Below are 13,985 nucleotides of genomic sequence, written 5' to 3'. Positions count from 1 at the left end.
AACCCAAAAGTCTGTTTGAAAACTCTTGAGAATTTTTAAAAAAGAATGAGTTCCACTATTATCATGTGTAAGTGTGCTCCTGCAGAGATTATTTTAGGCACTAGTGGCCTACTTAATATAATAGCTCTTGTGCTTATTCTCTTATGGATGTATTTATGTTAATCAGCTTTTCTTTAAAAGGAAAGAATCCCATAGTTTGAAATTGCCTACAATGAAAAACAATGCAAGACACCAAATATTATCAAAGAAATGGCAAGATGATTATTAGAACAGGCATTTTGTGTTTGTAAATGTGACTTCCAGTTTATTTTAACAGCTATCCTAAAGCCCCATGATACAGTTAATAGTATTATATGCATTCTGTCAATAATAAGAAAATATGCTCTAACACAATTTCTAATTTACAAGCGTATGACAAGTTCAAGCCATTGAGAAATTGGACTTGAAAGTATGTCTTGGAATGATAGAAGACCACTATTAACACTATCATAATTGTATACCTATTGCATCAAATCTGACATTTCAGTTTAATATATTTTGCGGCGAGAGCATACCATTTATGGCTTTCTAGTGAAATCAAATCCAACCTAGACATTTTCACTTTTCTAATATAATTCACTGTGAGGTTTTAAAGCCGCCATCTCTTTTCTTCCCTGTTTTCAAAAGATTGATGCCCTGACATTCGTTAATTCCACAAGAGCTCATAATGGGTCAATGAGTCAGTGGTGAGCACCTCCATTAACTGTATTAATTTACACTATGTCACCTTAATGACATTTTGTCACAGCTACCTTTCCTGACATCTCTATAGCTATTCAAAAGTAATATAACAACTTTTGAGGGTATTAAGGAAAATTAGTCTAAGAACTTCAGTAAGTTGAATGTCACTGTTACTAAGACAAGAGAAATAAAAGAAAAAGTGAAAACTAACTGGTCTGATAGGCGATCTTACTCCTGAAAGGTCACTCACCACCATCTCTGTGCCCAGCTTGCATTCATGACCACAGGAAGGACTGAGTTGATAGAGACAGAACAAAACCATCTACCTTAGCCTTGTTCTCTCTTATATGATTTAACTGATAAATCAGTAGCTCTTGCAGAGATACTTTTCTTTAGAAATAGAAGCACATTTGCTCAAATTATATCAAATGAATTATCTGAACAGATCAGAAATCAAAGCTTAGGCTTTAACCAATATTTAGGAAAACTATTGTTAGTCTTCATAAAATACCCATTCCTGGTAAATCAGATAGTATTTTAGAGGGGAAAAATACTATAATCAGTGTATATGTCTCTCTCTATGTGTGTGTGTGTGTATGTATGTGTATATATATGTGTGTGTGTGTATGTGTATGTGTGTGTATATGTATATATATATATAAACATTATTTAGAAAATCTCAAGTTTGCAACTAGTATTACCAAGAAACTTCTCTCTAGCATCTCCTTTATGAGCACCCCTAAAATGCTGTTATAAAAGAAACTGACATACATCTGATACAATCACACAAAACCTAACTGAAATATAGCAAAAATGAAAAACAGAAACTGCAATTTCAAACATTTTTTCAAGTATTAAGAAAAAGACAATTCAACTGAACAATGTATAAAAAATGAGTAGGTTTACAGGTTAATTAATATCTGAAAAATGCTCGATTTACTCCCAATTAAACAAATGTATGCAAGGACAGAGACAACTCCATTCTCCACTGCCAGATTAGGAGAAGTTGTAATTTGTTACAGTGGTGACAGAGGTATGGGGAAAGAGGCATCTTACACATTTTTAAGGGAATAAGCTATCTTCAGGAATGATGATCAACAATGTCATTTTCAACTAGTGATGTATAGATTTTGAGCAAACACCATTCCTTTACCTATATACACAAAGTTCATCAAGATGTCTATGTAAGGATGTTTGCTGGAGTCTTGTGTATACTAGTAACAATCAGAGAGGACAAACTATCATTAAGAGATTGTCAAAATTGTCTATAGCTAAATAAGCAATGTTTAGCTTTTAAAAGATAGGCTTTGGGTGGAAAGATACTCAAAATATATTACCATCTCACATATGAAAGGTTTAGGGTGGTAGGAGAGAACTGAAAATGAAAGCAATCCATGACATGTCAAGCTGGGAAAATGAGTTTCTTATGAACTAATTCAATTGGGGGTGGGGGTGGAGGTGGGAGATGGGAACCCTTTGTTTTTAATGTCTCTGTACTCCGCTTGAGGATAAAAAATAAAAATCCTCCCAAATTAGTGATAGTAGCATGGGCTGTCCTTGGTAATAATGTGACTGAGGACTCAAAAGAAAACAATCTGTAACAAAATGTAAGAATTTCTGAAAAGCTTCAGAAGGAAAGCTGTTAAGAAGATACCCAGCAGCTTTAGAGGGAAAAGCCTGTTCTGGGCACTGGTCATTGAAGTCTCAAAAATCATTTGGTGAGATCTTTGGTAATCAAATGTATCAATAAAGTTCTTGGAATAGAAAGTAATGTCTAAAACTGCAGAAATTAGAACAACTGACTGAAGTGTTTGTGTAGACGTGTGAGCATAAATTTCTGAATTAACATTGAAAAGAATTTTTTTTTGGTGATGATGCCGAAGAAAAGTGATCAGACATTTCCACTCAAAATAGTTTGATATAAAATGGGTATAGCTCAATTCATATGTAAATAATCTTATACATTGAAGGAAGCATTTAACTAGAGATAAGAATATTAAATTCACATATTAAGCATTTATTGAATATTTTTTATAAACATGCTGCTAATTTTAAAAACCTATAAAGTCCCCATTTTCCATGTTAATTTTCAAAGTGTTATTAAGTAAGAAATAAACTCTGCCTGATTTCATTGTAATTAGATCATTTAAATGGTAGCTTATGGAGATACAAGCGTATACTCACTAAAGTCATAAAGTTGGCAGGAGAGAAATGTGGGCCTTAAGAGTAAGGCTGCACCTTAAATTATCTTATTTCCAATATGAATATATTACGTGTATAAATTACTATTCATTTATGCAGACTTTGATAGCAACAAATGAAACAGATATGCTACAAACGTTTAGATCCATTTCCTGTGTTTTTTGCATTGTAAAAGAACTGAACAAAAATTACATTTATCCAATTTTCTTTGAGTTCAGTAACAATGTAATTGCTTTAAAAAATGTTTGCAATAGAAAATAAGATATGTAAACAATTAATTGATTTTAATTCACTAACTTTTTGAAAGGAAAATACTATCATATTTTTTTATATTCGAGAATATGAGTGACTGTGAGAGAAAAAAGTTTCCTTTTGAAAGGGCTTAAAAGAAGAACACATATACTCATACTATAAACTGAGTATATAATCTCATTCTGGGGGGGGATGAGGCACTGTGAGGAGAAATGTGAAGAATTACACTTTATTGCTTTGAATAAAGTCATAAAAAAGCTTCCAAAGCTCTTACATATTAATAACATTTATTTTGTCATTAATTTTGTACCGAACAATAGGTAAGTAGCAACAAATAAAATCACTCAGCTTTCTTGCTATTCCTGCACATTGTGTGTGTGTGTTGGTTTAATCTAATGTGTATTGTTGCCTAGCATCCCCAGGCACAGTCAAGTAAAAGCTAAGGCTGTACAGAAAAGCCTACATTTTAAATGGGTCTTGTCATTAATGCTTTATTAATTGCCCTAGGCTACGCAAACCCAAAGCTGGGCAAGCTATAACAATATGACACATTAAGGTCACATCCAATTCCTGCTGTGTTTTATGGAATGGGCCAAATATTGAGTTAACAGCAGGAAAGGCAATTTATGGGTTTTTCTTTCTATCTCCTGATTATTCAATCTAAATTTGCTAGGAATTCTTTGAAATAACAAAAACACTTTAGCCGAATAACAAAATAGAAGCCTGAATCATTTTCTGTGATGCTCAAAATTATTTCCCTTTGGTTTGCTTTTGGGTTATATATACCATACAATTTTAAAATGGGATGCAGTATAAAATGTTTTATATACACACTTAAATTTAAAAAATCAAATTTCAACATATTGTCAAATTAAATACCAACAATAAAAGAACGTACCTTTACATCAGAAGTGTCTCTCTGGCTAGTTCTCCATGACCTTGCAACTGACGAGAAGGTTCGATCTGGATGGTCAAATTTTCCATCATTTGCATTGAGAAAGAAGGTTGTGAAAGGTTCCTAAGGTGGATAAAAAAAAATCATTAATCTGACCCTTCTAAACATAGCTTCCCTTGTGCCTGGTAAAATACAATTATCTTTGAAAACCTCTTAAAGTGTAAATAGTGAAGGGCTCTGGAAAAAATACCTACACTGAAGAGTCAGGATAGACCACCAGGCAGCTACCATATGGCAACCTTGGCAGAGAATTTTGTCTCTTGGACTTCATAAGATCTATAAAATGATGTTCTAGAGTTCTATGATTTTATGATATATGATTGTGCAGTACTGTCAATTTATAACTAGGTTTTCATAAGGCCATGCATTCTAGCAATGTTCACTGCTGTGTGGCTGTGTGGAATTAGGTAGGAAATGGCCATCTTAGATTACTACAAAAGACTGCAAGTTCTTGTAGCACATTTTGGTCTCATGATTTTTCTTTTTAAATGAAGATCTTTCTTAACATGCTTCAATAATTCTTCAGCATTCTTAGGAGACAGTATATACTATGTAATTTGTCTTAAAGGAGCCTGAATTATCTAGAAAACTGCTTAACTGAAGTCTTTTGCTAATTTTCTTCCTTCTTCACATTTTAGTTTTCCTTCACGACCCTCACATCTTAGACTTTATAAGTGATAAAGTCTACAAACATCAATTTCCTGGTACAAACATCAATTTCCTTCACTATCTAACTTCCCTAAGTTCTTTTTAGCCTTATCCATCTATCCCCAGGATATAATCCCACTGGAGGAAATCTAGAGCTAACTTTATCATAAAGTCCTAATGCACTTTAAATCTAATGTTTTTTTTTTCTATAGTATTTATGTTGGGAGAGAGGCATTATTTCTGATGTCATTAAATTTGTTTCCAAATTTAAGAGGATTACAAAGATTAGTCTTATTATTGATTTCTTAGCCAACTACAAGTATAACAAAAACAAATATACATTCACTATTCCATGGTTTAATTCTCTCTTAAAATGAGGATGAGGGACATGTCACTCTTATACTCAGTAATGCTAAGAACTTTATTTGAAATTTTCATAAATATTTAGTTTTTTTCCTTAATGTATAATCTCTGCTCATTCTTTTATGTCTATGAAACATTATTTGAACTCTTTGAACTTATGTTTTTGCCACCTTTAGCCTGAAGGTCTGAATGTCAGGCAAGAGTCACAAATATTAATCTAACTCAGTCTCTTCTTGAAATTTTACATGACTTGAAGGCATTAGTTTTATGTTTGTAATGTGTCCCCAATATTTCATGTTCAGCAGTGAACAGAAGAAAAGCAAGATGAAAGAGATGATAAACAATACAGCAATGTGTATAGGTAAAGGCGATATTACTGTTACACCTGAAAATCAGATATGCATCTAGGAACTCTATATTGGCTTTTAATTTTTAAGTGACATGAAAGGCAAATAGATGTCACTGAAATTAAGTTAGCAAAAAAAAAAAATGAGAAGTCTCTTCGCTTTGAAGAATTTAAATTCAAAATAGTTAATGCAGTGTATTTTGTCACTAAATTAAATTAATTAAAGTGGGGATGTAAAAATTCTAGAAGAGGCATTGGTAAATCAAATGGAATATGAAAGAACTAAGTTTGAAACTTGATGGAACCATTTATCTCTCTTAGCTAGGTTACTTAACTAAGTAACCATGTTAAGGAACTATCTCAGTTGCTCCATCTACGTCAATTAGGAATGTCAATACTTTGGAGATAATTATAAAAATTAAATTGAAATGATATTGAGAAAGCCTGAAGTATCTTACCTGACACACAGACACAAAATGACTAGCAGCATTATGCACTGTGCTAGGTCTCATTGCTGTATTCCTCACTAGATGGCCAGTTCACTAGCAACCAAACCAGACTGAGAGCCTAAGTTTTATTCATCTTTGTATCAAGCACAGCATTGACTCATAGTTCGTATTTAATAAAAATCTGTCGAACACAGTTAAGCATATAATGTACTGTTGGGAGAAGAGATGTGGTAGTAACATCTAGTTTTCATTGTCCATTTGCAACCACCATTTTGGCCCTAAAATTGCATCTTTAGAATCACTTCATCATTATGGCATGGTGTTTATTTTTAGGTGTAGAAAGGCAATAAGCAGGGATTAATTTAGGGGGATCATAATTGTTTCTATTATTTTTAAACTATTAACTATATGTGAGTGAAGACTGATTTATACACACAAAGCCTGCCTTCTTATCATCAGCATTAAAAGCTGATCTCTACTTCAATCTAAATTATAAAACCCTTATTGGTTTTCAACTCTTAACAAAGACATGCCAGAACAGCACAGATGGGCATAATGAAAAGGTATCTGAAACTGAAGAATAACTTTTATTTCTGGTCATGAGGTTTATGAATCAGGTGGTAATTAGAGAATACTAAATAATTTCACTTTTTTTTAATTTTAGGTAGATTTTAAAAATATATGATTAATAACTGTTTTAGGGTCACACACAACACTGCTGACATTTTTATTCTCATTATTTCTGAAGGTCTCCAGCTGCTACAGTGGTGGAGTACTAATAGAAATTGATAACCTATTTGTTTATAAGTGAGTATTGATCTTTCAAGCTCTGATTACCATGGAGATTACTTTTGTCCATGTATTTCCCTATATATAACCTTCAAGGCACAGTGCAAGGTTTTTCTTTTTCATTGGATTCATGCCTGACAGAGGATCAAGTGCTATATTAAATTTAAGAAATTTATTTCTTCACCTAACACATGTTGCTTGAAGCAATTTCTGTGAGTACTTCACCATGGTAGATATTTTATCATTATACTGGAAAAGGGTTTGGCTTGGGAAGTAAGATATATAAATGAATGAATATTAAATAAAAATTTCAGAAATTAAAACACTAGCGTTTTTTGGGCTTTAAAATGTTCAGGTTAGGTTATTCAATATAAACAAGTGGTGACAGACTTCCTTATCCTGGCTGCATTTATCCTAAGGTCACCTCATATCTTCTAACCCTTTTTCAGTGCTACAGAATCAAATTAACCTAGCCTGAACTTGGAAGTGCCTATCTTGCTAAATTTTATCATAATATTTGAGTCCCCTGCAAAGACACTAACAACCTTTCCTGCCTTTCAATGATTAAAGTCCAATTAATTCCATTGGAAGCAATCTAACCCTTGTTGCACTTTGCTTTACCCAACTCCTTTATTCTTCTGACATATATGACTTTTGTGCAATATCTCATAAAACCTTTAATTCCTCTTTCCGTGTAGTTTCCTACTTGTCCTTCCATTTATTCATTTGAAACAAACCCCATTCATGGGTAATTGGTAGTGCTTAGTAATTAAAGAAGAGACATAAAAGTTTTGAAGCAAATAAAGACCAATGGACAGGAAAACATTACTGAGTCCTTTTCTGTGCTCAGCACTGTGTTATTCCAGTTAATTCAACCTTTTGTATAATTCTTGAGAGTAGATATAATTAGTCCAAATTGACTACTGGGAAATTCAGTATTACAGTTTAGGAAATGGAGGAAACATAATTTCTACTTAATTTCTGATGACCCAGAAGTTTAAATTTTCCCATTACTTTTGAAAAAACCCACAAGTGTCTTTTAGAATATTCAAAATGCTTCTGTTAATTATCCTCTGGAGCCCTTCTTGGTGGTGTGACTGGTTAAGGCACAGCACTAGGAAGCTAGCCACAGCCTTGGCTTCTTCAGCATGATTTTGATCCCCAGCCAGGGAGGTGACCCACATGGCGTGGCAGACCTCTCCTCTCTTGCCCACTGCTCCCCTCAGCAGTGTACTTGATTGATCTGCCTATTCTGCTCCCTGGTCTGTCTCTGGTGAATCCTCTTACTACCCTTGTACCTCTGGCCTGTTCCCCAGTTCTGTATACATAAATAAATAAATATTAGAAAAAATTAGCCTATGTACTTACTATACACCAGACTCTTGATTAAGAATTCCTCATTTTGCTCTAAGTAAATATGACTGTCCTTAAGCAATAGTATTTCAGATAAATATAACAGTATTTTATTCAATGACATTAGGTTTTGGTTTGAATTAAAACACTGGCAAAAATGTGTTTACTGTTTGTCCATTACCTCTTGTTGTACAATCTATTGAATTTCCTAAGAATCCTGATTAAATGTTTGATTAAAAGATTTTGAATAGATAGATTGAAAGAATCTATTGAACTTCGAAGATGTCTTGGTTACTGTGGGATGTAAAAGTCAGCACAGTTTAATTACTTCTGTGTGTATGCTTTGTGTTCAGAGTATGATTTTAAATAAAAACTTTACAGGTATAATATGTCTTTTAATACTAGCTATTATCTGAAGAGACAACAAAGTATGCTATTTGTTTCTTCACCCATTGCCAATTGCTAGCTATAGAGGAAACAGTCTTTCCAGTATCTTGTAATTTAAACAAGTGATTTCATTGGAGACTTGTCTACAAGAATTTCTTTACTTGAAATAGTAAAGTATGTTAGTTAATTAGCATTTTAAAATAATTGCCATTGTCATACTAATTTACTGACTGAAAGTAATAATGATTTGAATGAATTTGGTTCTAAAAGGCCTGAAAGGTAAGGGGCAAATATATTAGATTGGATTTTGCTTTTATGAACAAATTTTTAATGACACAAATTTTAATGCATTTTCTACTTCATAAACTCCTTGGGATGGGAGTGAGGAAATCACAACTCCCTGGGCCATTAGATTAAACACTCAGTGAGCTAATAGACCACAATGCTTTTATTTATAATACCACAACATATGATGTGTTGGCTACATGAATCCCCATAAAAGCAATCTTATAGACTTGTTCTGTCTATTATAGTAGCCACTAGTCACATGTGACTATTGAGTACTTGAACAATGGCTAGTTGAATATGAATGTGCAATAAATATAAAATACAATCTAGATTTCAAAGACAGGACTCTCAAAATGTAAAATGTCTCACTAGTATTTTTTTTTTGTATTGGTTATATATTGAAATATAACATTTTGGATATATTGAGTTAATAATTTATTGAATACATTAGATTTCACCTGTTTCTTCTTACTCTCAATTTTAATGTGTCTTACATTATATATCTGTTTTGTAGCATCACTACCTACAATATTAAAAGGATGTGTGTAGGATAAATATATAAAATTTCTGTCATATCTTTGATAGATTTAAATTTGTGTTTCATTTTAATGGAATGATAAATCAACTTAAAAATGAGTTATGATTTCCAAAGACATCATCTTAGGGACAGGATAGTGTTAAAGCAAGCTGTTTATAAGAAATATTTTCAAGGACTCATATTTAAGTAATAGCTGACTTCAAACTAAATTTGATTACCCAAAAGTCATCCCCCATTTTATATATTTCAAAATACTAGTGTGCATATATGAATGTATACAAACATGCACATATATGTAACAACATGTGCATATATACACATACATATACTCTCATTTAATTCTCAAAGTAATTATATTCTCTTAAAAAAGTTCATTATTTTGATTCCCAAAACGCTACAGAGGGTTGTCTTATGCCCCCCCAAAGCAATTATTCACTACAGCAATAACTGTTCTCGATGAAACCTGAGATATGAAAAGGTCTCTCTGGTTGAGTATCTCTGGCTTATATACTTTCTAAAAATTCTTTTTTCTAATGGTTTTGGAAGTCCCTCTGAGAGTTTTACTGACTCCTTGAAGTCAAATAGACTATGCTGTTTAAGAAACAGATTTCCTGGGCTACGTAAACCCAGGGGTGTCTTTCCTTGGCTTCTTGAGTGAATCCTAAGCAACAAAACAGAAACATTAACTTTACCAACATGTTTTTTCTCTAAAGTTTTATTTTTTACCTTTTTCTGATTTTTTTGTTGTTGTTTGTTTCTGGTTCATACACAAATAAAAGGAGTCTTTACTAGTAGGAGTAATGGTTTGGGGATTTGACCTTTGGTCTGCTCATTTTGTGATCAGAGAATTTAATTTATTAAACTTTTTGTTGTTCTTGTCTGCTTATTTGTGAGCACAAATTACACAAAAATCTTTACTTCTTATGTGAGTCTGAAGTATTTCTGATATCCAGAGAGTGTTAAATTGATTACTACATGGAAAAAAAAAACCCTAAGTTTTATGTATTTTTCCTTTAGTTAAATAGACTGTTTTAAATAATAAAATTTAGGTTTGCTTCCTTACATACTAGTGATGCTAAACTTCTCTAAATTTTTATTTTGGTTTAGGATAATGAAAAATGAAAAAAAATCAATTAAACTGAATCATAATTCTGACAAACTTTTTTTACAATAGTAAATTTTTTTGTAGGATATAATGTGCTGATGGTTTCCAAGTTACTTAAAACATACTCATACCACATATTTGTAGTAAGTTTATTTCTTCACATAGTGTAGAGAATACCTCCAAAGAAAGACCTCCAAACTGAAGCTGTCATTTATACAGAAGGGAAAATGTCTCTTAAATAGAGGTGTATTTCATGGACGCTCATTTTCATGTGTGCTACTTTTATTGTGTTTCTGAGGCAAATCGGCCACATGTAATAGAATAATCTGAAGTATATTTTGGTAAAGGGAAAAAAACAGTGACTGTCAGTATTGATTTAGGTACCAAATTTAGCATTCAATAATAACCTTGGTCTCAAAAAAGCCAGACAACCTGACTCCAGTTACTATGCTCTTAACTAGACTAAAGGCAAAGAGATGTGTAAAGAGATTATGCAATAATCTAGATGAAAAATAATGAAAACCTGAACTAAGGAAAAGATAGTGTTATTAGAGCTATTTACTTGCTTGTATCTATCTGGTGTAATCTATCTGATTAGATGTACAGGGATAGCAAAACCGAATGTATCCGGGTAACTAGGTGACTGATCATACTGTGTATTGAGATGGGAAATGGAGAAGAAAGCACAGTGTACCTTTGAGGGTGGTAAGCTCAATTTTTCTGGAAATGGGGTTTATGATATTATGAGATACTCAGTTGGAAATATTTAATAATCTCTTGGAAGTATAGGCCAGGAGTCCAAGAGAAATGTGTGCAATGAATATAGAAGCAAGGTGTTCATCAGTTATAATTGAAACACATAGCCTTTCTATATGAAATCATATAGAAAAACCATGGATAATAGAAACACTGAGAAAAAATTCAGTGCAGGCAACTAGTCAGGATAATTGGTTTGGAGGAAAATCAGGAGGAAATATTATCAGAGGAGCAATGCAAGGGAAGAATTTAAAGAAGGAGAAAATGAGCAATGGTGTCAAATGCTTTTATACTTCGTGGTAAAAACGGGAGCTTTATCCATACTCATTGCAGCCTCTATAAGAACTCAGTAGACTGGTGGGTGTAGAACCTAAACCAACCAGGCTTAAGACTGAACAGGAGGGGCCAAGTGGAGACAGCACAGTGCAGCAGGGCAGTTTCAAATGTACTTTTGGAACATTTGACAGATTCATTTCATATATGTGACAAAGGGAGAGAAATAAGAAGTACCATGAGAGTGGGTAGGTGTGAAAGCTGGCATTTATTTAACTGATTAATTTGCAAGATCAGAGATAATTAAATCTATTTATGTCTTAGGAGAAAAAGAAAGAACAGAAAGTGTCCTCACAACTTTTAGAAACTGTTTTTAAAATACAGTGCCCAAAAATCAAGATGTAGAGAGCCAGGGGAGAGTGCCAACTTATGGCCAGGGGAGAGTGCCAATTTATGGCTGTCAATACGAAAGCACACAGTGGATATTAATGAGATATTCCAACAGTTTGGTTCCTTTTTATACTTGGTTAGGCTTAGGAAGCTGACAATCATCAATCTTCCTAGTCCAGTTTTCCAAATGAGTCACCTCTTTATTTTTTAAAGATTCAAATTTTTCTAAAGTTTGGACTCTCTCCTTTCTACTATATTGGACTTCAATTTTGTTTACTGTAAGTCACAAATGTATTTGATTTCAGTTAAATGACTTATGTTAAGAACTGTAAGGCATTAGAGGCTCACTGTAACTTAATGAAGACACTCACAATTCGAACAAGCCAGGATAAAGTAGACGTTGCTGTTGAGTAATGTGTATTATAATGATAGGGCGGGCTTTGATCATCTTCCCATGTCTCATAGCGCTCTGCATAAAACACGGCTCGCTTTGGGTTCAAAGCTCCAATTGGCTATAAAAACAGAAAAATAAGCAGTTTGTAATTTAATGCAATCTTAGTAGGCATTATACATTATTATGCTTTACCCCAAAGTATTTACTGTTAATTGATTTTAACCATTGAGCACAGAATGTGCTATATTATATACGAAGTTGTTATATACAAAATTGTTTGTATTTACTTACTAAAAATCATCCCCAAATTTCCATTTTCATTTAAATCTTATTTGCAAGGATTTCAGATTTTATTGAGTTTCAGGAAACTGGATTACTAGAGATGATCCAGTTAAAACTATTAAGAAAAAAACAATATTTTAATGTTATTTCCCTGCCTACTTAACAGCAATCATAATGAAGATTTAGTTTGAGCACAGGAAATCCAGTGAGGAGAAAGTGAAGCAGTTGATCATGTGACAACTGCATTAGAGAAAACATTAGCTTAACAGCCTGTCACTTGATATGAAAAACAACAATCACTTATATGGAAACCTCTTGAAATGTTAGTCCTAATCTTTTATTTCATAGACCAAACATGATCTTTAAATTAAGCTAAACTAGTACAAAGCTAAGGTGATGGAATAATTCAGACACATCAGAACGCTTGGAAATCATTTTGCTAAGGTTAGTAAGACCTTCTCCATAAAAGTACTATGCATTACCTGATATAACATTGATTCCTATTGGGTAGTATATAGCAAAATACTCACAATACAAAATATATACATTTTTTCAACAAGGCATGTGTTAGTAGGGTCACTGTCGTGATACACTTATTCACATGCTTAATCATTAAGAATTTCTAACATATAGTCCTGTTGATATCAAATAGCATACACCCATAGTTTAAATTTTTGTCTAATTTGACCTTAATGGGATGTAGAGTCTACTCTTATGATACATAATGGCTACATTATTTTGTTTTAGTTTGCTCACGCTATAAAAATGTTTATAGAGAAAACAATAGATGAATACTACGACTAATATATAATTCCTTTATTTAAAAATTTAATATTACCAGTTAACTATAAAGTTCCCCCTAAGGCTTAATTTTTACAACAGAAGTAGTAGAAAATTAGCCTTTCAATGGGACAAGTAATATTACACAAGAGAGAAAGATTCATTTATAAATTGCTTGTAAGCTTTTTCTTTTCATCCCAGAGGACTAATTCAAACAACACAATCATGTCAGTAGTTAAAAGTATTAGAACTTCCATAGTAAACTCTATTTGCAAGAGTTCTAATCCTGAATATTAAAATTATTTCAGTATTTTTTTTTCTTTAACTTAATTATGAATTAACATTCTAAACAATTTAACCATTTAATTAAAAGTGGTTTAAATACATGTTTTAAAGTTTTAAATTCCAACTTTTTCAGTGTTAAATTTCATTATCTCTTGCATCTTTTTATATACACATATAAAAAAGGATAACCTGGCCCTCCCTGGTGGCGCAGCGGGTTAAAGCACAGCACTGAGAAGCTAAAGCTACTCCCGCAAGAGTTCAATTCCCGCCTGCCCCCGAGGTGACCATATGGCGTGGCAGACCTCTCCTGACCCGCCCGCTGCTCCCCTCATCAGTGTACTTTGTCGATCTGACTGTTCTGCTCCCCACTCTGTCTCTGGTGAAGCCTCTCACCGCCCCTGAACCTCTGGCCTGTACCCCAGTTCTGTAT

The 13,985-nt window shown here is 33.0% G+C and overlaps 1 protein-coding gene across 1 annotated transcript in view; it reads right to left on the bottom strand.

Annotated features, from left to right (window-relative positions):
- NBEA (neurobeachin) overlaps positions 1 to 13,985 on the bottom strand; it is a 512,054-nt gene that overhangs the window by 62,538 nt on the left and 435,531 nt on the right. The window contains exons 47-48 of the mRNA XM_012723168.1: positions 12,186 to 12,326; positions 4,073 to 4,192 (exon numbers count right to left, since the gene is read on the bottom strand). Of these exons, the coding sequence (XP_012578622.1) occupies positions 4,073 to 4,192; positions 12,186 to 12,326 (261 nt within the window). The remainder of the gene's footprint in view (positions 1 to 4,072; positions 4,193 to 12,185; positions 12,327 to 13,985) is intronic.

This window comes from Condylura cristata, unplaced genomic scaffold (assembly GCF_000260355.1).
Source record: "Condylura cristata isolate star-nosed mole 26May11 unplaced genomic scaffold, ConCri1.0 scaffold00010, whole genome shotgun sequence".
Taxonomy (NCBI): Eukaryota; Metazoa; Chordata; class Mammalia; order Eulipotyphla; family Talpidae; genus Condylura; species Condylura cristata.
The sequence above is the reverse complement of the archived record's forward strand: the minus strand, read 5'-3'. Positions and strand labels throughout refer to the sequence as shown.